General features: G+C 45.2%; 2 protein-coding genes across 3 annotated transcripts; one reads left to right on the forward strand and one right to left on the reverse strand.

Annotated features, from left to right (window-relative positions):
* Positions 1–5,570: 5,570 nt before the first annotated feature.
* FAM217B (family with sequence similarity 217 member B) lies at positions 5,571–13,952 on the reverse strand. 2 transcript variants are annotated; one of them, XM_058814712.1, is made up of 5 exons: positions 13,902–13,952; positions 12,647–12,899; positions 11,392–11,497; positions 11,220–11,305; positions 5,571–10,833 (listed from the first exon to the last, which is right to left on the reverse strand). In XM_058814712.1, exons 2-5 carry the CDS (start codon positions 12,745–12,747, stop codon positions 9,363–9,365), a joined length of 1,764 nt encoding a protein of 587 aa, XP_058670695.1. In that variant the 5' UTR covers positions 12,748–12,899; positions 13,902–13,952; the 3' UTR covers positions 5,571–9,362. The 2 variants fall into 2 exon arrangements, with proteins under 2 accessions (XP_058670695.1, XP_058670696.1); XM_058814713.1 differs by lacking the exon at positions 13,902–13,952 and having other exon boundaries at positions 12,652–12,684.
* Positions 13,953–14,517: 565 nt separating this feature from the next.
* Positions 14,518–18,598, forward strand: PPP1R3D (protein phosphatase 1 regulatory subunit 3D). The gene has a single exon (XM_058814794.1). The coding sequence runs from the start codon at positions 14,820–14,822 to the stop codon at positions 15,735–15,737; it is 918 nt and encodes a 305-aa protein (XP_058670777.1). The 5' UTR covers positions 14,518–14,819; the 3' UTR covers positions 15,738–18,598.
* Positions 18,599–20,214: the final 1,616 nt, after the last annotated feature.

The following is a 20,214-nucleotide window of genomic DNA, read 5'->3' on the forward strand; positions in this document are numbered from 1 at the left end:
ACACTCCAGCAGTGGGAAAACAGCAAGCCATGGAGGCACTTAGCTTAAAGCAGGCCCTGAATGAGCCAGAGGCTTCACACAGTCCCTGTGCCAGAGGGAATGAGCCAAGCCTGGGCTGGGGCCATGGGTAACACTCAGAGAGCACTCAGGGCTGTTCCTGGCTGATCCTGGGGGCTCTGCTCGAGTTCTCTGCCTGGCTTGGGGATAGAAAGCACCAGCAGAGGGGCCTTGGGAAGAAACGTGGCGCCTGGCTGTGCTAAAGGTGAAATCCACAGCCCAGGCTTGCTGTGAGGCACTGCAGGGATGGTGTGGGTGAAATGCACTGCTGTGGGGCCCTGCAGGGATGGTGTGGGTGAAATGCACTGCTGTGGGGCCCTGCAGGGATGGTGAGGGTGAAATGCACTGCTGTGGGGCACTGCAGGGATGGTGTGGGTGAAATGCACTGCTGTGGGGCACTGCAGGGATGGTGTGGGTGAAATGCACTGCTGTGGGGCCCTGCAGGGATGGTGTGGGTGAAATGCACTGCTGTGGGGCCCTGCAGGGATGGTGTGGGTGAAATGCACTGCTGTGGGGCACTGCAGGGATGGTGAGGGTGAAATGCACTGCTGTGGGGCACTGCAGGGACGGTGTGGGTGAAATGCACTGCTGTGAGGCACTGCAGGGACGGTGTGGGTGAAATGCACTGCTGTGGGGCACTGCAGGGATGGTGTGGGTGAAATGCACTGCTGTGGGGCACTGCAGCGATGGTGTGGGTGAAATGCACTGCTGTGGGGCCCTGCAGGGATGGTGTGGGTGAAATGCACTGCTGTGGGGCACTGCAGGGATGGTGTGGGTGAAATGCACTGCTGTGGGGCACTGCAGGGACAGAGCATCCTCCAGGAGAGCCTCTGAAAGCTCCCTGGGTGATGGGACTCCGATGGATCTCCCTCAGCCATGGAGACAGGGCAGCAGCAGCTGTGAGAGCCAAACTGGGGCAGCTGGGGTGCCATGGCAACATTCACTGTGAGGTGTGGCACAGGCGAAGCTGCTGCCTGCGGCTCTTCCCTCTTGGTTTGTCTCCTGGATTGCCTCCCATGGCTGAGAGCCACTCGCTGAGCAGCTGCCTGCAATAGTGCCTTGAAAGTGTGATTGCTGCAAATGTGTGATGTAGGGGAGAAAAGTGCTGGTTTATGCCTCATTTTCACTTCTTAGTAATCATTGCTCCTCATGAAAACCTCTAAATAAAACTTTTTGATTGTAGTAGTTTTTTAGTGAAGCTGTTCCTCATCAGCCTAGGCCTCCCTTCTGCCAAACTTCTCTAAAATCTTACTGATGTCTCAAGCAGAAGTTTCTTTTTTTTTTAAACAATGGGAGATTAATAATCTAATTTAGGTTTCCTTCACTCCCCTTTGAGGAAAGATGTCAACTCAAACCTATTGCACAGATGGAGAAAGAAGTAATTGTCACATGGAGCTGCCACACAGACTCAGTGCTGGAGTTTTGCTGTGCTCCAGATCCCCCCAGCTGATGTGTGACAGATTTCCTGTCCCTGTGTTGACAGCAGTTTGAGTGGTTATTTGGGTGTTTGTACCATGTTTTGTCATTCCTACATAAAAGTGTTCAGTGATCATTAACAGGAGTTCAAGTGTCACATCACCAAATTGCTGACTGCAAATGCTGGGGGAGAAAAAAGAGGAATATTTTTGGCCAGGTAGTTGCATAAATGACAGGGCTTGGTGGGAATTATGAATATAATGATACTTCAGTTATTACAGTGACAAAAGGGGATTTTTAACATCTAGATCCATTCTAGAGGTCTCTTTTTAATTACAGGAGCTTGACTTAGAATTGCTGTACATCTGTCCCTTAGCTGTAAAATGAAGGTTTTCATTATTTGCTGCTTCCATCACTGTTTGTTCCCAGAGATTTTGTACTGGTTTGATGTGACCACAGCAGAGCACATTTCCCTCAGGTCTGCCCAAAAGGAATGGGCTAAAAGCGGCTGCAAAGGTCAGCATTGTTGGTGAAAGGCAAGATCTTGTGCAGCACCATTGAGAAGTGCCATCCTTAGTTTGCCACAGCTCTCTGTGTGACTGTGCAGCGCCTTCAGCCTAAATTTCTGCTCTTTAAAGTGTAAACATTGCATCTTTATCTCACAATGGTGCTGGGAAACTGTGTCAGCTTAGTGTGTGCAAGTCTCAAAATCCCTGAAGAAGCTGAAGCACTGAATGTTACCACCTGTGTGGGCACAGGCTGTGCAATTGTGAGCACGTCCAGGGAACATTCTCATTCCCCAAGAAACAGGGTTTCATCACAACAGGTTTTTGTCCCATGCAGAGAGAACTCTACCAACATTAGCAACCATGGGTCTGATCACATCTCAGGCGTGGGTGTGCTCCAAACCCAAAACCCAACAGGAGTTTACACAAGCAATGAGCACACAGAACACCTCCCTTATTATTTTCAGCCTTGCCTAACTTTCAGAAGAAACAGCAAAGCACAGCATAACTCTAATCTTACCAATATGGTTATTATCATCTGCAATAAAAATGTCACCTCAGGTATTAGCAGCGCTGCTAAATCACTGGCCTGACTTGCAGTCTTCCATCTGGAGTTGTAAGTTAAGGACAGTTTATCACAGGAGTGATTTATTGTGTAAACAGATCTTGCTGCTGGCATTTAGGAGAATGTGGCTGCCACTCAGCCAAATTCTTTTATCACACTTGACTGAAGTTCCCAGCCTTGAATTATTAGTTAATAATATCCAAGAGAAAGCATAATTTATTGTTTGAGTAAACTTTGAAACATAAAAACAGTGTCTTAGCTCCCAGACTTAGTGCTTGCCTTAGGCAAAGCATTTTTCTTTCAGCACAAAATTGTAATAGACCAGGAGTAAGATTTGTAACTAATTCCAACACTTCCTGCATGTGTAATTTACCTAAAGGCAGAACACAATCTCCTGAGCTGTTCTTCCCTCATTTCTGTATTGTAACACCAACAGCCTTCATGAGCAGAGGTCAATCACACACAGTCAGACATGGCCAAACCTCAAAATTTAAAAGTATCACATCTGTGGTTTCCTGATAGGGAAATTTAATATCATCCCTTTTTTATAATTTCATCTGTTTTATCATGAGGGCTTGATGAAACCCACGAGTTTCCCCCTCAGAGGTACTTGTGGCTAATTTAGAGCAGAAAGTTCTTTCATTGATGGGAATAACCTCTTCTGACAACAATTCCTTAGCTTTTAAGGTATTATTTACAGCAGTGCCATGATACCAACAGCCAGCAGATGCCAGCACACACACGAGCACCGAAAGTGCCTCTTTCATACTGAAGGAAGGAGGGTGCATGGGAGAAACAAAACCCAGTCCTCAAAACTTTAAGAGTTTATTATGGGATAATAAAGGACACATCAATAATGCAAAAGTAACAGTTCTGGGTGTGTGGCAACAGCCAGAGGCACCCCCATTTCTTTAGCAAGCAGTCCTTGGTACTATTGCATTGCATTACTTCCCCAAATGACTGCACTTTTTCGGAGCCTGTTTACCACAGCTCTGCCTCTGGCTGCCCCAGCATTGTGTAAGTCCATAGCTACAGTCTCAGGCATCTTTCTGATGCCACTTCAGATTTGGTTTTCTGCTTTTATGGCACTTTGTTCTCTGCCTGGGCTGTTTTGGACTTAAGCAGCACAGAATCTGAAAAATATAAAAGCTAAAACCTGAGGCATCAATACATGATCTTGTGATCCATCCTTTGCAAGCCTGCTTACATCCTGTGATGGCCTTGATTCATGCACAGTTTTAGTTATACTGTTCACAAAAGCAATTATAATTTGCACAGTAGCTACAAAAGCAGTTACTTTTTAAAAACATTTTTAGTTATAATAATTTGCAAAAGCAAATTTATAATAGTGAAAGCCAACTGTTCAACAGCAGATTGTAAGAGTGAAGAGCTGTCCCATGTGTGAACGCAGAGAAGTGAACTTTCTCTTCAATGTTTCATTGTCATATATAAAGAATATAAAATGTGGCACTGTACTAAACTTAATCTTGGATTTAAAGAGGCCACTTACTAGACAAAGGACTATACAGTGGTCTAGCAGGTAACTGCCTTCTCTCTTCAAAACTGACTTATTTCCATATGGAACTCTGCCTGGAATTTCAGGCCTAGTTTGATCTAGGGTTTTTCCCTTTGCATACTGAATTGAGGATCCTTAATATCAGATCTTCCATTTGTGTCAGTGCCAAAATCCCCCCATCACCTCTGCACAGAGGAACATTGAGACATGCCAGGTTTTTGGCTGCCCACCTGAAACAGTGGAAGAGTGAAAGGCCAGGTGCTCACGCTGCAAACACTGCAATCCCTTCATGCACAGACGGTTCTTTTTGCTGAAATTGTCACTGCCAAAAGCCTTTGCAGCACCATAGTCACTTCTGACATTAACTGAGTGATGGAGATCACTTCTGACAGACTCTTCCAGAGCAGAAAATGTTGGGCCCAGAGTGTTCAAACAATCATCAGGCAATCCTCACTGCAAACAGAGATGGAGCAAGGGGAGTTTCTGGGCTCTAACTCTCCTTCCTCACAGGTGTCCCCATAATCTTCCAGGGCGCTTTGGTAACTCACTTTCTGAAGAAAGGAAGAAACAATGCAAGTGCACACAAAAGCTCCTACTGCCTTTTGGCTGAAAACTCCAGACAAAAGCAGTTTAATTAGCAGATATGCCCTTTTAGCAGTTAATTAGCAGTTGTGACCTTCGTTTTGGCAGTCATGCCTTGTTACCTGGAACACAAGTGAGTTGAGCTCACCCAACTGAGCTGATGCTGAATCTCACAATCTGACAGGCATGGGACACACAGCACACTCAGCTTCTCTCACCCAGAATCCGGCCCACATTGCTGACTCCATTCCGGACTCTGGCCGGAAATCCGATCCGGATTTGTTTGGTTGGTTTTTATTTTGCCAACTCCATTCCAGAGCTCCGGCCGGAATCCGGCCCAGGTTTTCCTTTTTTTGCCAACTCCATTCCGGAGTCTGGCCAAAATCCGGTCCGGTTTTCCTTTTTGCCAACTCCATTCCAGACCCCGGCTGGAAATGCGGTCCAGGTTTTCCTTTTGCTGACTCCATTCCGGACTCCAGGGGAAATCCGGTCCAGGTTTTCACTTTTGCCAACTCCATTCCAGACTCCGCCTGGAATCCAGGTTTTCCCTTTTTGCCGGCTCCATTCTGGACTATGGCTGTAAGCTGGTCCGGGTTTTCCATTTTTCCGGCTCCATTCCGTACTTTGGCCAGAATCCAGTCCGGGTTTTCCCTTCTGCTGAATCCGGTCCGGGTTTTCCCTTTTGCTAACTCCATTCCAGACTCTGGCTAGAATCCAGCCCGGGATTTCCCACACCCTGGATCCCGGATGGAACTGCCCAAAGATGAAGGAAAATTCCGTATTTTTCTGGCTTCCCTTGGCCAGCAGGAGCCGGGATGTGCTGAGCCACCCTCTCCACCCGACAGCATTGAAATTCTCTCCAAGAAAATTCAGTGGTGCCATCTTGAGAAAGAAATACAACGCAGCAACAAACAGGGCAGTGTCTCACTTTTATTGTAGCAAATATACGGGACCTTTGAATGACAAGATCACTTTCCCAAGGAATTACTAGCAAAAATATCCACAAAAAGTTCAAATAAATAAGAATACATAAATATCAACATCAAAAGCTGGTCTGCAAATCCTCAGTTAATCAAGGTCAGTCCTTCCAGCATGATCTGTTTATTTTTCAGATGAAAACCCACCAATGCAATGGGAGCAACAAAGGCTCAATACCTTTAAAATAAGGCAAAAAATAGTGCATTCTAGGCAATTTCATACAGTAGAAATTTTATGTATCAGCTCCAAAAAAGCACATACTGGCTGAAAAAACTGTCAAAATTCTCTCAGAATTCTAACAAGATCCTTTAAATAGCAAATACAAGGTCCAAGTTACCCGAAACAATGAATGAAAAAGAGAAAGGACACAAACAGTGACAGGATGAGGGCAGATCTCAGAGTCTGCAGTCAAACAGGACAGCTCAGCCCAATGGAATCAGCACCTCCCTCCCTCCCTGCAGCATTATCCTGCTGTATCCCACTGAAAACCAGGTGGGAAAATTACTGCCCTCAGCATGAGATGCAAGCAGTGGAGAAAAAAGGAACATGGCAAGAGAAAAACAATATTGCTTTAAATATTAAATATTTCAATTTTAAAGGAAAACAGTTTATACATATTAGAGTGAAATTCTGTTTCTTCACATCTTCTAACAGGGTCATTTCACTGAAAATAACTGAGTTGTTCAAAGTTTATACTCATGCAACTTGAAGCAGAGTCTGGCTGTTTATTTGAAGTACAACCTGAGCATATTTGTTCTGTAGGTAATACTGCAGAACAATAAACCTTTACATTCTCTAGCAAAAAAATAAATCATTCTGTTTAAATATCTCACATCACAGTAATCTGTTCTTCTTCAAGAAGCATCACCAGTGCTAGGCTTAGATCCACATGATCATATTGCTAAATTTTGTATTAAAAAGGCAGATAGCCACACAAACACGGTGCTGGGGAAGTATCTTAAGTAATTAATATTAAACTGAATGTGTTTGATGGAATAAATTTTTCTGCTCTGATCAGAAGTGTTGCTAAAGACAATATCCAGCAATACAAAATGAAATAAATATAAACCACAGTCCTCTTCATACAAGGAGCTCTTTTCACCTGTAGGCCCAGAACACAGTGAAGTTAAAATAGAGACAGGATAAAACCCAGCCCTTGGAGATCTGCTCCGCCAAGAGCTGTTGAGGCAAACACAGAATTTCTGTGTATGAACAAAGACAAGCATGTCAGAAGTACCAAATCAATGACAGAAATTAGGCTGGTGTGATTATCACAGGAGACAAACCTACTTGGCCAGACCCCAGTGCTGAACAAGTTTTCAGACTCCTTTAAAGTGCCATCACCACCTCCACCTGCTTCCCTTTTCAGTCTCCAACAACAGACTGGAGTCCATATTACAAATATTACATTCTAACTTTCCTACCTCTGTGACAAAAGACTTTTCCCAGTGCCAATCACCTTTGCTCTGGTCACAGCTGGTTGAAATGGAGTTTATTTATTCTTAGAGAAGGGATCATGCAAAATGTGCCTGTACCTACATGCCCTCCTTACAACCCCAGGAAAGCTTCAATTTAGAAATTTTAGCATCCAGCAATATTCAATGCTATAACAACATGCTAAATTATTTACTGGATCTAACAGATTTTTTTTAAAAAATTGTTATTCTGATTATTGCCTGGATCCTGCTCACCTCAGGTTTGGAGCTTGTAACAGTGAAGTAGAACAGTGCATTAAAATCCTGATTATTGGCAAAGCAGCTCTCCTGTTTTTCACTACTGCTCATGTGAATCAGGAACACTTGGCTAAGGCAGGCTCGCAGAATTTGGCCAGAGCTTGAAATATTACACTGGGTGCAGGAACCTTTCATCTAAAAAAGCTGAAATACAGGAGGCTGGACCAAAACAAAAGGGTGAAACAGCAACCCTGGGATGTGCTGGTCCTCTGCAGCTGCTGGTGTTCATCCCATCCTGAGTGCCACCACCTCTGACACAGCCACCTCCTGCTCCTTGAGCATCTCAGAGTCAGTTCCACTTGAATTGCATAGAGCTCAATGTACATGCAACTACAGCTCATATTAAGTGTAACTTTACAAATACTGATTCTGGGCATGAAATACTGTCTATTACATTCATTTCCTTTACCAATTCAAAATTTCACATTTGGTCTCCAGTAGACTAGGAAAAAAACCACTAAAAATATTTCTTAGGCTATTCCTGAGCAATGTTTTTATGTACTGTAAAATACTCTATTACTACATTTCTTAATATTCTCACTTTTCAAACTACATATAAATTCATGCTTTGAAATTTTACAAAGCTGAAGATCTGGTAGGCACAATGAAAGATAGAAACAGCTAAGCATCTTAAAACCAAGATGAGCTCACCAAGAGAAGTGCAATTTAGCTATATACATAATGTACTCTTTAGTATTTGCTACTTTTTCATTTTCTGTCACAATGTGAAGGATCCTCTTGCAGAATCTGGTCCATCAAAGCTCAGCACACTTCTCATGAAGATTGGGACTGGTGGCTGAGGAGGAAAATACCTCACCAGGATTTGAAAGAGAAAGTAAAAAACATTCTTTAGAATTTCATCTTAACAAGATCCTGTCCCCATCTCCTGTGATTGATTTGAAATTCTAATAGATCAAGTGACACTTGAATATTCTCAGAACTGTCCTTTGTATTCTCCTGTGTCTCACAGACACAAGAGAAGACAGAAGGCCCAAGCACAGGACCCAGTCCTGGTTGTACAATTTCCTTCTGCAGGACGTTTCCCCATCTCACCTCCCTGAGCCTTAAGAAGCCAAGCTAGACTGGACCACAGGATAAATAAGAGTCATCTCAGATGACTAAAAATAGGTATCTTCTGTATCAAAATATATCTTTGCTTCAACTTACAACACCCTTTAAATTCTTCCCTTAAGAGTCTGTTTCTTATGTTTTGAGGGGCCACCAGGTCTGAAAACCAGGCCACACAGTCTCTGCTAAAAGCCTTAGTTTGCATGACTCAAACATATCCATGTGCAATTTGAAATCTGGTCATTTCCCCTAAATGACAAAAAGCATCAAGGCCTACAAAATGAACTTCCAGGACAGCTGTCTGTAAACACAGTGAAGATCCCAGGGTATAAAAATACACATTCCATTTTCTTAATCTGTCATTATTGGTGCTGTCTGGTCCCTAATACTTTGTCTTAAAAAGAATTCTTTCTGCATTAAAATATTTCAAAACATTATCTCCATTCTTCTTCTTCTCAAAAAAATAAAACCTATTTCATCCGAAAAATCCAATTCATCATCTTCTGTGAAGAATTAGAGTTGACTTTGCATAGATAACAGGCTCCATTATTTTATAAAAACACCAAAATCAAACCTGTCTTACAAAAAGCACACCTGGGCAAGGAGAAAGAGCATGGGACCCTATTCCCTCACACCCAGCAGGGAAAATACAAGGAACACTCAGTGGTGCAGACAGAACGTTCTACACTTCTCTAAACTTCACACTGTGCTATTGTCATCCTCACTGAGCAATTATCAATATTTTTGAGGAAAGACCAATGGAAGACATTTGCCTTCAGAGAAAACATTTCCTGCTGGCTTAAGATCAAATCTATAGAAATGAACAGTGCTGACTCAGAACCACGTGCCAGGAACATTTTTTTCAGGATCTTCCTATGAAGGAAAAAAAAGATTTTTCTGCACTGGCCAGATGCTTTCTAGCAGTCAAGAAGCATCAACATTCACTGAAATTTGCGTGGTGTTTGCTTTGTGCCATTTGTTTTTATTTTCCTGTCCACTGTTGGTTTTTTAGGAGGAACATAACTGCTGGCATTGCCATTTTTCTTTGGATTTGTACACACGTGTGTTTTTAAGCCTTTGATGGGAGCAGCTGCACCGTGGAATGTTGGGGTTTGCTTAGGGGGTCTGATGTTCCCAACACTTTGGATTTTAGGGCTGCTCTCGGGGGCCTGCAGACTGAGAAGCTGCTGCTTTGGAGCTGGTTTCTTCCTCAGGTCACTCCTGCCATCACCGGTTTGCCTCTGGGGAGCTGCTGCACCCCCAGTTCTCTCAGGAACCCTCAGGGACCGCGCCGGGCGAGTGTCAGAGCAGGGCTCTGCCCTGAGACCCACACAGCTCCTGGGCAGCCTGGCACCCCCTTCCAGGGGCACCGCCTGCCTGGGGGGCACAGGGCTGAGCAAGGCTTTGCCTTTCCCGGGGCTCCTGAGGGCACGGCTGGGGCCGGGGGCGGTCTGGGGCCGCCCTTTGGTGGCCCTGCCCCTCTCGCTCTGCACCGTCTGCATCTGCAGCCACTCCAGCTGCAGCAGCCGCTCCAGGTACTTCTCCAGGGCCCCCGAGGGCTTGGGCCGGAATTCGGCTTTCCCTTCCACGTGGGCAAAGGTGGCCAGCTGCTTCAGGTCCCACGAGTTGAAAGGAGGGGGCAGGAAGTCGGGGTAGTAATACTCGGATTCTTTAAATCCCATTTCAGGGATGTGCTCCAAACAAAGCGGGTCGATTTCTTCAGCTCTGAGGATGAGCTCTGGTGGTGTGCAGGGAGAGGGGGGAATGGGAATCCTTTCTGAGTCAGAGAGGTCACTGGCACTATCATCTTCAGCATCTTCTTTAATAATTTGCACCGATTCAAAATCAAGAAACATTTCACCAACAGATGCTTCTTGCCATTTCGAAGAGCCTGGGCTGGCTCCAACAATGTATTCTTGGTGATTCCTCCCCAGCTGTTCTTTTCTACTGCAATAAAAATGCTGAACTGGGACATCCTTAGCCCTACAGAAGTTTTCTTGTGTGCTGCCCTTTGTGCCAGGGGGGATCCTGTGCAGGAAGGATTCGCTTTGATTTCTTTCTGGGGGACTCCAGTGCAGGAAGGATTCATTCTTCATTCTTTCTGGAGGACTCCTGTGCAGGAAATATTCATTTTGCCTCCTTTCTGGGGGACTCCTCTGCAGGAAGGACTCATTTTTCATTCTTTCTGGGGGACTCCTCTGCAGGAAGGACTCATTTTTCATTCTTTCTGGAGGACTCCTGTGCAGGAAGGACTCATTTTTCATTCTTTCTGGAGGACTCCTGTGCAGGAAGGACTCATTTTTCATTCTTTCTGGGGGACTCCTGTGCAGGAAGGATTCGTTTTGCCTCCTTTCTGGTGGACTCCTCTTTGGTCCTTGTGCACTGTGCAGTGAGCTGCAAACACTGGGGATCCTAAAGGAAAAGGAAGTTCATGTCCTGTTAGAATGGTCATTGCCTTTGAACAGCAGCTTACAAAGGTCTTGCCATCCCTTCAAGGATGGGGATCTGTCTCCATGACTGAAGCTAAAACTGGCACAGAAATTTGGTAATGAGGCAAAATCAATAACTGCTGATAGAGATAACACTGCCTACTTCTGATTTGTTGTTGGGATTTTTTATGGTTTTGCCTCAGCACTCACTAAAGCAGGATAGCAAGTTTCCATTTTGGTAAGTTAAATTTGTTGTTCTCATAAATGATGATCTCTAAGCCAAATGCAGCTCCAATTTCATTACAAGCATTTTGTCAACCAGTTTGAAATGACTACACATTAAACAGATAATCTTAACATAAAATTTACCTTTTTGACTGATTATTGCCATCCAGCTGGTTCCTTCCCTTCTTATAAACATTTGCTTGGTGACCATCTTGAGTGTCATGGGAAATCTGAAGGGGTATGAAAGTTTGTGATGTTATTAAGAAGCTGACTTAGAGTAGGTACCATTTTCATGTTAGAAAAGGGGATTATTTACCTTTTCAATGGCACTTGATACATTTTTGCCTAATCTTCCAGGAGGAGATTTCGCATAAGAAATTGGTTTATTTAGTCCTTTGGTGCTTGGATGGCTTTTTCCATTACTGTAACCACAAAGGATAAAACAGAATATCAGATATAAATAGCAGCATATATGAGTGTCAGAATGGAAGTACAATGAAAAATTGAGAGTATAACTGAATTTAAAAAAGGGCTGATTGTCATTCTTAAAGTTCATCAGGACTATGCCACTATGGCAATTTTTTACTTTTTATACTACAATTGCACTGCTGTATTTTTAGTATTATTAATACAAAAGTGAATCTTTCTATCAGATGATATAATAATAGAATGTAGCCCTTATATAGAATCTTCTGTCAGAGGATCCCAAGCTTCTTTGGATATAATAAATATTACAGATATTTAACTACTGATTTTATAGTATCTGGTAGGTGCTCCAATTGCAATTTAGTAAAATCAATTATAAAGTGCAATATGAAGGTCACATATGAAGCCAAATCTTGCTTGTCTTCCCCATTTGCACATTCTCAACAAAATTTAAAGGATTATTCCTTTGAAGATAAGGAGTGGAAGTGAACAGGGAGCATAAGGTCTCTTCTGGTATTAATACAAAGTATTTCACAATGAAGGCATAGGAAAATTCCTTATTTCATATTATAATAGGCTTGTGAAAATATTATTAAGAGAAAAAGCTCATATGAAAGCAAAAGGAATGGCATTACTGATCTGGGCAGCTTAGAACTAAAACATTGTTCCTTAATTAAACCAGATAAATTTCTGTGTAAAAACAGAATAAATAAATCAGCATATTCTGTACGAATAAGAACAGTGTTTGCTCTAGAAGCAAGAAACATTACTGATTTCCAAAATATTATTTCAGAGCAGGAATAATCACACTGTGCCCTTCTATCTAATCTAGCCTTACTGCAGTTCAGTTAATTTGCCAGGCTGTACATCTTGTTCTCAGATTTATGTCAGTATAGTCAGATTTTGTTTTTAAAAACACATGATTTCACAAATTCAAGAGTTTATTAAAGTATGAAACTAGGTCCTGTGCCTCAGCATTGCTGCAGTCACCTCTGTGACCTTGTGACCTGCACAATCATCCTGCACAATCATCCCTGGGACCAGGGGAGATGGAGGCAGTGGGAACAAGACCGTCAGACACTTATTAACTAAACCCAGCATGTTGACATTCCAGTAACTATAAAAAGCGAAATAAATTTCCTTACTTTACCATTCCTTTGTGGTTTTCATTGGTGTGGCTGTGGTTTTCCCTCTGCTGTGTCTCTCTGTGCAGTAATAAGGGATATTCCTGAATGCCTGGTCCCATTATTCCTCTTTCCGAAGGGAATCTGCACCTTTACTGTTACATAATCTTCAAACGGCTCCAGTATTTTGGCTTTGCAAGACACAATCTATCCAATGCAGACATCCCCACGTCCCGGAGACGCTGGCGACAAACAAAATCCTCCCGATGCGATTCTATTTTTAAAGCAGGAAGATAAACATAATCAGCCACCAAACTGGACAGGAAAACAGTCCCCTCCCCCAGCACTCGCTCAGTGGGAAGCAGCATCGCTCAATTTACTATTCCCAAAATAAGGAATACCTGGGGTACGGCCGTGCTCCCAGAGGTGCCGGGCAGTGTCGTGTGCTCATCCCCATCCCCGCTCAGCCTGCGCAGCTCCGGGCACAGCGCTGGGGGTGGGAGTTCCTGCTCCAGGGGATGGGGAGCAGGTCCCGACCTTGCTGCCGTGCGAGCTGAGCGGCATTTCTGTGTCACAACATGCGCTCTTCCGATATGCATATATGCAAATTTTGTAACCAATGCTTCATCTTTTTCTTTTTCCAAAACAAATGTCTCATCGGCTCCTACTAAAAATACTCAGAGCAGGAGTATTTTTAGTATATTTAGCAGGAGCATCCATTGGTTTTCTTTACTTCAGAGGAACTGCATTCCCGTACCAGGGAACTGCACAGTTCCAGGGGTTCACAATGGTCTGCAAATGTGACAGGTGACAAGCAGCTCTCCTGGCGCACCTTTACTTCTATTGCAGTGCTGTTTATGTATTTACAGTCATATTAATGTCCGTATCTACTGACACTTGATCGCGTCCTATCCCTCAAACGCCTCCCCGCATCCTGTCCCGGCCGCGCTCAGCAGAGCCGAGCCCCGGAGCCCCGGAGCGCCGCAGTCCCGCACCGGACGGGGCAGAGCAGCGGCCGCAGGGGCCAGCGCCGGCTGGGCAGTGCCGGGATGGTGGCAGGGCCCGGGATGGTGGCAGGCTGTGTTCCCGGCTATGGCAGGCAGTGCCCGCGGTGGATGGCAGCAGCGCCAGCAGGCGCAGACTGTGCCCGCAGCGCCCGCCAAGCCAGGCTCGCTCCGCTCCCCCCCGTCGCCGCTGTCACCCCCTTCCGCAAGGGCCGCTCCTTCACTGAGGGGCCGCCCCGCATTCCCCGGCGCTCCCCGGCCCGGCCCGGTACCTGCCCTTACTGCGCGTCCGTCCCCAGCGGTAGCGGCAGCGCCGCCCGAACGCAGAGCGCGGGGGCCGGGCCGGGCCGGGCGGAGCCGGGGGAGCGGCGCCTGCGCTGCGGGTGCGGAGCGCAGCGGCCGCGCTGTCCGGCTGGGGCACGGAGCTGCTCCCGCGGTCGGGCTGCAGCGGGGGCCGCGCCGCCCATGGGCGCTGTGGCGGCCCCGAACGCGGATCCGTCCCCCGGCAGCCGCGACACCGAGCCTGGCGCCGCGGCCGCGCCCGATAGCTCTCGCCCGCCTTCCAGCCTCTGCAGCAGCCCCGGCTCCCTCCTGCCCGACAGCCTCCAAGCCTTCCCCGGCCTCGACTCGCCCAGCATCCAGTGTGACAGCCTGGAGTGTGCCCCCTGCTCGTGCTGCTGCTGCCGCCGGAGCGCGGGCTCGGCCGCAGGCAGCCAGGACAGCCTGCAGGCCCCTCTCGCCCGCTGCTCCGGTACCCGGTGCTTCGGGGCGCACCGCGCCTCCAGCGACCTCTCCGACAGCCTGGAGTCCTTCATGCAGCACGACAGCCTCCAGTCGCTCTCCAGCCTGGCTGTGAGCTCCTCCAGTATCAGCGGTGATAGCCTTGAATCCCTTTCCAGCCTGAGCCTGGGGGCCACCAGCCAGCACAGCGATCTGGAGTTCATCGGGCAGTGAGTGAGTCTGCCTCCAGCTTCCCGCACAGCGCCTTAATGCTGGCTGACTCTCCGCCAGCTGCCCTGAGACCTGCCACGCTTCGTTCGAAGGTGACATTGTTCCAGGTGATCCTCGCTGTATCCAGTGCAATAACCTCAGACCTTACTGTGGCTGCCATTCCCAAATTAAGTGCTTCAGAGGGGTAGTGCTCATTATTACCTGCAGTGTTAACGCTGTTTTTTTGTCACCAGTTAAGAATGGAAGTGCGTGGTCCTCGAAGGAATCCCAGCTACCTCTCAGATCTCTATGAGAACATGTTAAAGGCTGAAGGAGCAGTGGCACTGAGGCAGCAGCTGCCACCAGCAATCCATACAAGTAGCAGCAAGACTTTTCGGAGCAGTGCCCCAGCCAAGGAGAGCCCCCAGGCAAATAATGGTGCGGGCAGCACCTCCTCCAGCTGTGACCCAGCCCTGCGGCCCATCATGCGTCGCCGGGCGAGGTCCCTGCCGACCTCACCCGAGAGGAGGAAGAGAGCAGCAGTGCAGTGCCAGGAGCCCGGCTGCCGCATGAACAGGGTCAGGTTTGCTGATGCTTTAGGCTTGGAGCTCACTGAAGTGAAAGTCTTCCAGACTGGGGAGGATCCATCCATCCCTTTGCACGTCCTTTCCAGGCTCTCCATAAACTCAGACCTCTGGTACAGCAGCTTGAACTTGGAGTTTACTATGCAATGCTTGGTCCCTGACTTCGAGCAGCCTGCAGACTGTCTGGATTTCTCATCCCGACTGCAGGAGCAGCAGGTGTGTCTGGAACGGGTGAGCAGCTCGGATCTGGGGCTCAGTGGCACCATCCAGGTTCGGAATGTCGCTTTTGAGAAGCAGGTGTCCGTGCGCTACACCTTCAACCAGTGGGAAAGCATCCATGAGGTGTGTGCTCGTTGGAACCACAGCATCCCAGAGGAAAACGGGCAGGATCAGGTCGATGCGTTCACTTTCTTCCTTCCTGTGCCTCCTTTCCTCCTTCAGCTCAGCACTCTCGTCCAGTTTGCAGCAAGGTACCAAGTCAATGGCCAGGAGTACTGGGATAACAACAGAGGCAAGAATTACACCCTGAGGTGCCGGACTCACCCCCTGAAGCTGCCCAGGGAGTGTGAGGAGAGCTGGATCCACTTCATCTGAGCACAGGGAGCGGTGCTGAGCAGCGTGTCAGTGCTCTGGTGGCACTCTGTGCCTTGGCACGACGCTCTGCTCCTATGGCAACAGCCTTCTTTTTGAAACCTGCCAAACCTGGCCGTGTCCCAGCGCTGGGAGGCAGCCAGTGGCCTGCACAAGCTGCCCTGAACCTCTGGGAAAGTTAAAAGGCCAGAATCTGTAGTGAGATACCATCATAGAAAAGCCATGTGGGTTTTTTGGGTGCATGAGTCATTGCAGAATGGTTTCCAGGAATGCTCTGAGGCTACCAGAGAGCAAAACAACACATTTCTTGTTGCTAGTGATACTCTTGGTTGCATAGAATGTTTCTAACTGATCTCTCTTACCGTTTTCTGCTGTTTGTTTTCTAAGTGGACAGTGTGGCTTAACTGGTTTTGTTTCTAATTTTGTTTATATTACTTCACCAAATCTATTCCATTTATGCATAATTTGGATGACAGACACTGTAGGGAGTACTTGTGTTTATATAACCATGTTATTAAGGCTCTAGTCACGTTAAATATTTCCATTAGTATCTGAATTGGAAATTCAATGCTGTTATGAGCAAAACATACATGAAAATGTATCAGCCCCTCTGTTTCCCTTGGGAAAAAAACTAAAGGTGCCTTTTCCTATCTCCTCCTTGCAGCAGGAGTGATTGTTACCAAAGTGTGTGTAAGGCACATCTACATGGGGAAATTCTCATCTTTGTCAAGTGATGCCCAAGTAGGTTTTTCTCAAGGTGGTGGTTCAGGAATTGTCTTTTTCTGGTGCACCTGCTTTTACTGAGGGAAACAAGACCAATATTGGACTTACGTTGCAAATGCAGTTGAAGGTCTCAAAGCACTGTATGAATGCTCATTATTTTATCACTGTTCCTGGTAAAGTTATAGATCAGGAAATTGATATGATATAAATAAATACATATAAGGAAAAGAAATAGTACAGGGAGCAGGGTACAGAGGCCTGGAATAGAATTCCAGAACCCTGAATCACAGTTGTTCCCCAGTGTTCCAGAACTACTGCAGAAGTAGCTTTGACTTCCTTATTTAACTGCTGCCATTGTAAAACAGTTGAACTCCCAAGACTTGCAGCCTTGCAACACAAGCAGGAACTTGAAAGCACTTAATTACACAGACCCATAAACTGAATCCCTTCTGCTGCAGGGAGAGCACAGGAACACTTAGACCACCTTCCTGTGCTTCTTGTTTTATTATTTTCGTTCTGTGGTTTAAGTTTTGCAACAGGCTTAAATTTATGAAGTAAAAGTTTGTCCATAATTGTTCCCATACATAATCATTACTGCATGGAAAGTTTAGCTTTATTTGTGTAACACAGACCTTCAGAGCTGGCTGGCTGGAGGTATTAGAAGAGCTGTGTTTTAGAACTATGCTGTGAAAATCAGGCCTCTTACTTGGGCATCTTATTTTGGATTGGTGCTTATTTATCAAAATCACAAGTTGTTTGTAAAATCACAGTTGTAAGCAACCCATGGCCAGTTATATATTAGTCTGAAAAGTCTGTTGAGTAATTCTGGAAGGGCAGAAACCCCAAGAAAATGAATTTGTCTGGCAACTTAATGCTGCTTCTTTGTTGTGATACCCATTTAGCAAAGCTGGGCCTTCTAGTGAGAAAGCTGCCTCATTCCATTGGTGTTTGACTTTCAGAGGAGCCAAAGTCAGGAATGAGGATTCTGTGAGCTGCTGAGCACCTTTTGCAGGGTGCTCAGAAAGCTCAGTCCTATCTGAACATGAAAACACATGCACAGAAATTTTCAAGTATTGTTCCCCCCTCTTTTCCTTTCTCACATTACTAAGAAGTGTTCTTCCACCAGCAAACACAGCACACCATAACAACCCCTCTCTTACCAGCCACCAGTTCACAGAGGGTGCTGCTGGAGCTCAGAGCAATACTTGCTTTCGTGCCAGAACGATGTTGCTGTCTTCTGGGACAGACTGTCATGTGCTAGCAAATGTCAGAGCTGAGTGTTCCCTTGGCCAGGGCAGATTTTGTAAAGCTGAGGCTGTCACAAGAATGTCATGCCAGATGTAGCACAGTGTGAGAGGGGTGGAGAAATGAATGTCTCAGCAGTCTCAGTTGGGCTTCTATTGTCTTCCTTCCACAACCTGTCAGGGTTTTGGCATGTGCAAGGTCTTGAATACTAAATACTGAAGCATTACTCCAGGTTTCCTTTGGCTCTGTGCTGTCTGCACTGCTGGGGAAGGGCTGACAGTGCAGTTCTGGCACTGCTGGCTCAGTGGAGCTGAGAGCCATCTCCGGGTTAAGCTGCTAAAGCTTCACACCAGTACTGACACCTGTCACAGCAGAGCTGATATTTGCACTTAGGTTTTATTGCCACACTCAGTAATCAACATCAAATGGCTTCTGGTTGACAAAAATGGGATTAAGCCATTTAGTGCTCATATGCACCTGTTGTGAAGGTAAACTTACAGCACATTTTTATCTTCTCAGGACAACCTGACTGCTTGCACTGTGTTCAAATTGAGAACTTCCCTTATAATGAGGATTTTGTAAAAGTGAATTCTTCACAAGGGTTATCACCATATAATGCACTTTTAAAAACATGTATTTATTATTGTCATACAGTAAATGAATGTCTTGTAGTCCACAGTTTCAAGGTTCTTCCAAGCATGTTTTTTAAAGAAACATGAAATCCATGTAAATAAAAAGGGGTTGTACATTACACAGTATATCAATGAAGCACATATGCTGGACAAAAGGTCCAGCAGTTGTAAAATTGCAAAGTGCTTAATTAATTTCAAAAAGCAATAATAAAACTATGCCTATTGTAATACAGAAGATTGAAATAAAAGCTTTTCACAATTTTCTGTTGTTTCTGTCAATGGTAGTCCTGTCAAGAAAGCTCATGAAGAAACTTAATTTTGAATTGCCACTTAAAGAGTAACATACTCTGGAAAGTAAGGTGGGTTTGAGTTGCTAAACAATGAATAGCACCTGATAAAGATACAGTGATCATTGTATGTATCTCAAAGATGATTGGGCTGCCACTTCCTCCATGGAACCTGTTGTCCTTTCACCTCAGAATTCTGTGCCTGCAGCACCTGCAGGATTGAGATCCAATTTTGGAAAAAGGCTTGCTGCTACTTAATTCTAATACAGCTTCATGCAAGAAAAGAACGGGGGTTTCCTCAAACTGCACTTTCCAAATCCATGCTAGACTTTACTTAACACGTTAATTTCTGGGCCTCACTGTTGTATTGTTATTTGTTCTATTTATTTTCTTTCAGTTCTCCTTGCTGCAGCCTTTCCTCCCACACCAGTTTCTTTCCCCTGAGAGGTTTCATGAAAATCTACCTGTGCCATGTTAGGAGTGTCCCTATGCAGGGCCTGATTTATCCTCCATGTGAAATGCAGCTCCATTGGGGTCAGTCTTGATAGGGCTGAGGACTGGAATTATCTGTTGCCAGGTTTCTCCTAAGGCAAAATGAAGACATTTAACTAGCAGACATAATTAATAAAAATATACATTACCAGGTGCTTTTAAATCAGTGCTAATTATTGCAAATCAGTTTAAATACATGGGCATGTCTGTATTAAGTTGTTCAAAAATTAAGATTATTTAAGAAAATGATCGATTTTTTCTGCAAACTTCTAACTATCAAATTTGTCTTATAGGTTGCTGGTGCTACTTTTAATAGAGGTGATATTTTTACACTTAGTTTCAAATTCATAGTTTATTTGTAAATTAAATTGCAATTTGTAATCACACTAATATGCATGTATAGTCAGTAACTACAGCACTTAATGTGGTGTATCATCAGTGCTCAGCTGTACTTTACAGCTGGTAAAAACTTAGAACTGCAGTGAATGATTATTCATTTGGCAACAGCAGTGTAACATTAGTAATGACTTCTTTCCCAACTTCTCTCTCCCTGTGATCTCAGATATGCAAGTATTTCATTTGACACTTGATATTCAAACTTGATATCAACACTTCTGACCCTTCACACACAACAGCAGCTGTGCCAAAGACTGAAAACACCTTGGCCAGCACAATGCCTTCCTTTAACTGTAATAAGGATAAATATTTCTGCTACTGTAGTGAATGAGTCCCTGTAAATAGTGATACCCTACCCTAAGGAGTTTTTCCATTTTCTCTGGTGTTTTCACATGTGTCTGAAATGACTGTGGCCAAGTAATTTCACTGTTGGTTCTGGTCTGTTTAATGCATAACTCGGTGAAACTTCTCTCTGACTTCCCTTCTGCTAAACTAAACAAAGCAGACTAATGTTACAGAATGAGAAATGAGCTGAAGTAATCTCAATGTGGATTTCAGGAAGGAAAGTGTGTGATCCACTTTGGACTGTCTCACTTCTCTTTGCTATAGAATGAGTAAGGCTGGAGGCTCAGCCTCTGTGTTTGCTCATGGTAAGGGAAACTGACTTCAAACAGGCTTTGATTATTTTGGTTTCATGTGGTGAAA

This window comes from Ammospiza caudacuta, chromosome 15 (genome assembly GCF_027887145.1).
Source record: "Ammospiza caudacuta isolate bAmmCau1 chromosome 15, bAmmCau1.pri, whole genome shotgun sequence".
Lineage (NCBI taxonomy): Eukaryota > Metazoa > Chordata > Aves > Passeriformes > Passerellidae > Ammospiza > Ammospiza caudacuta.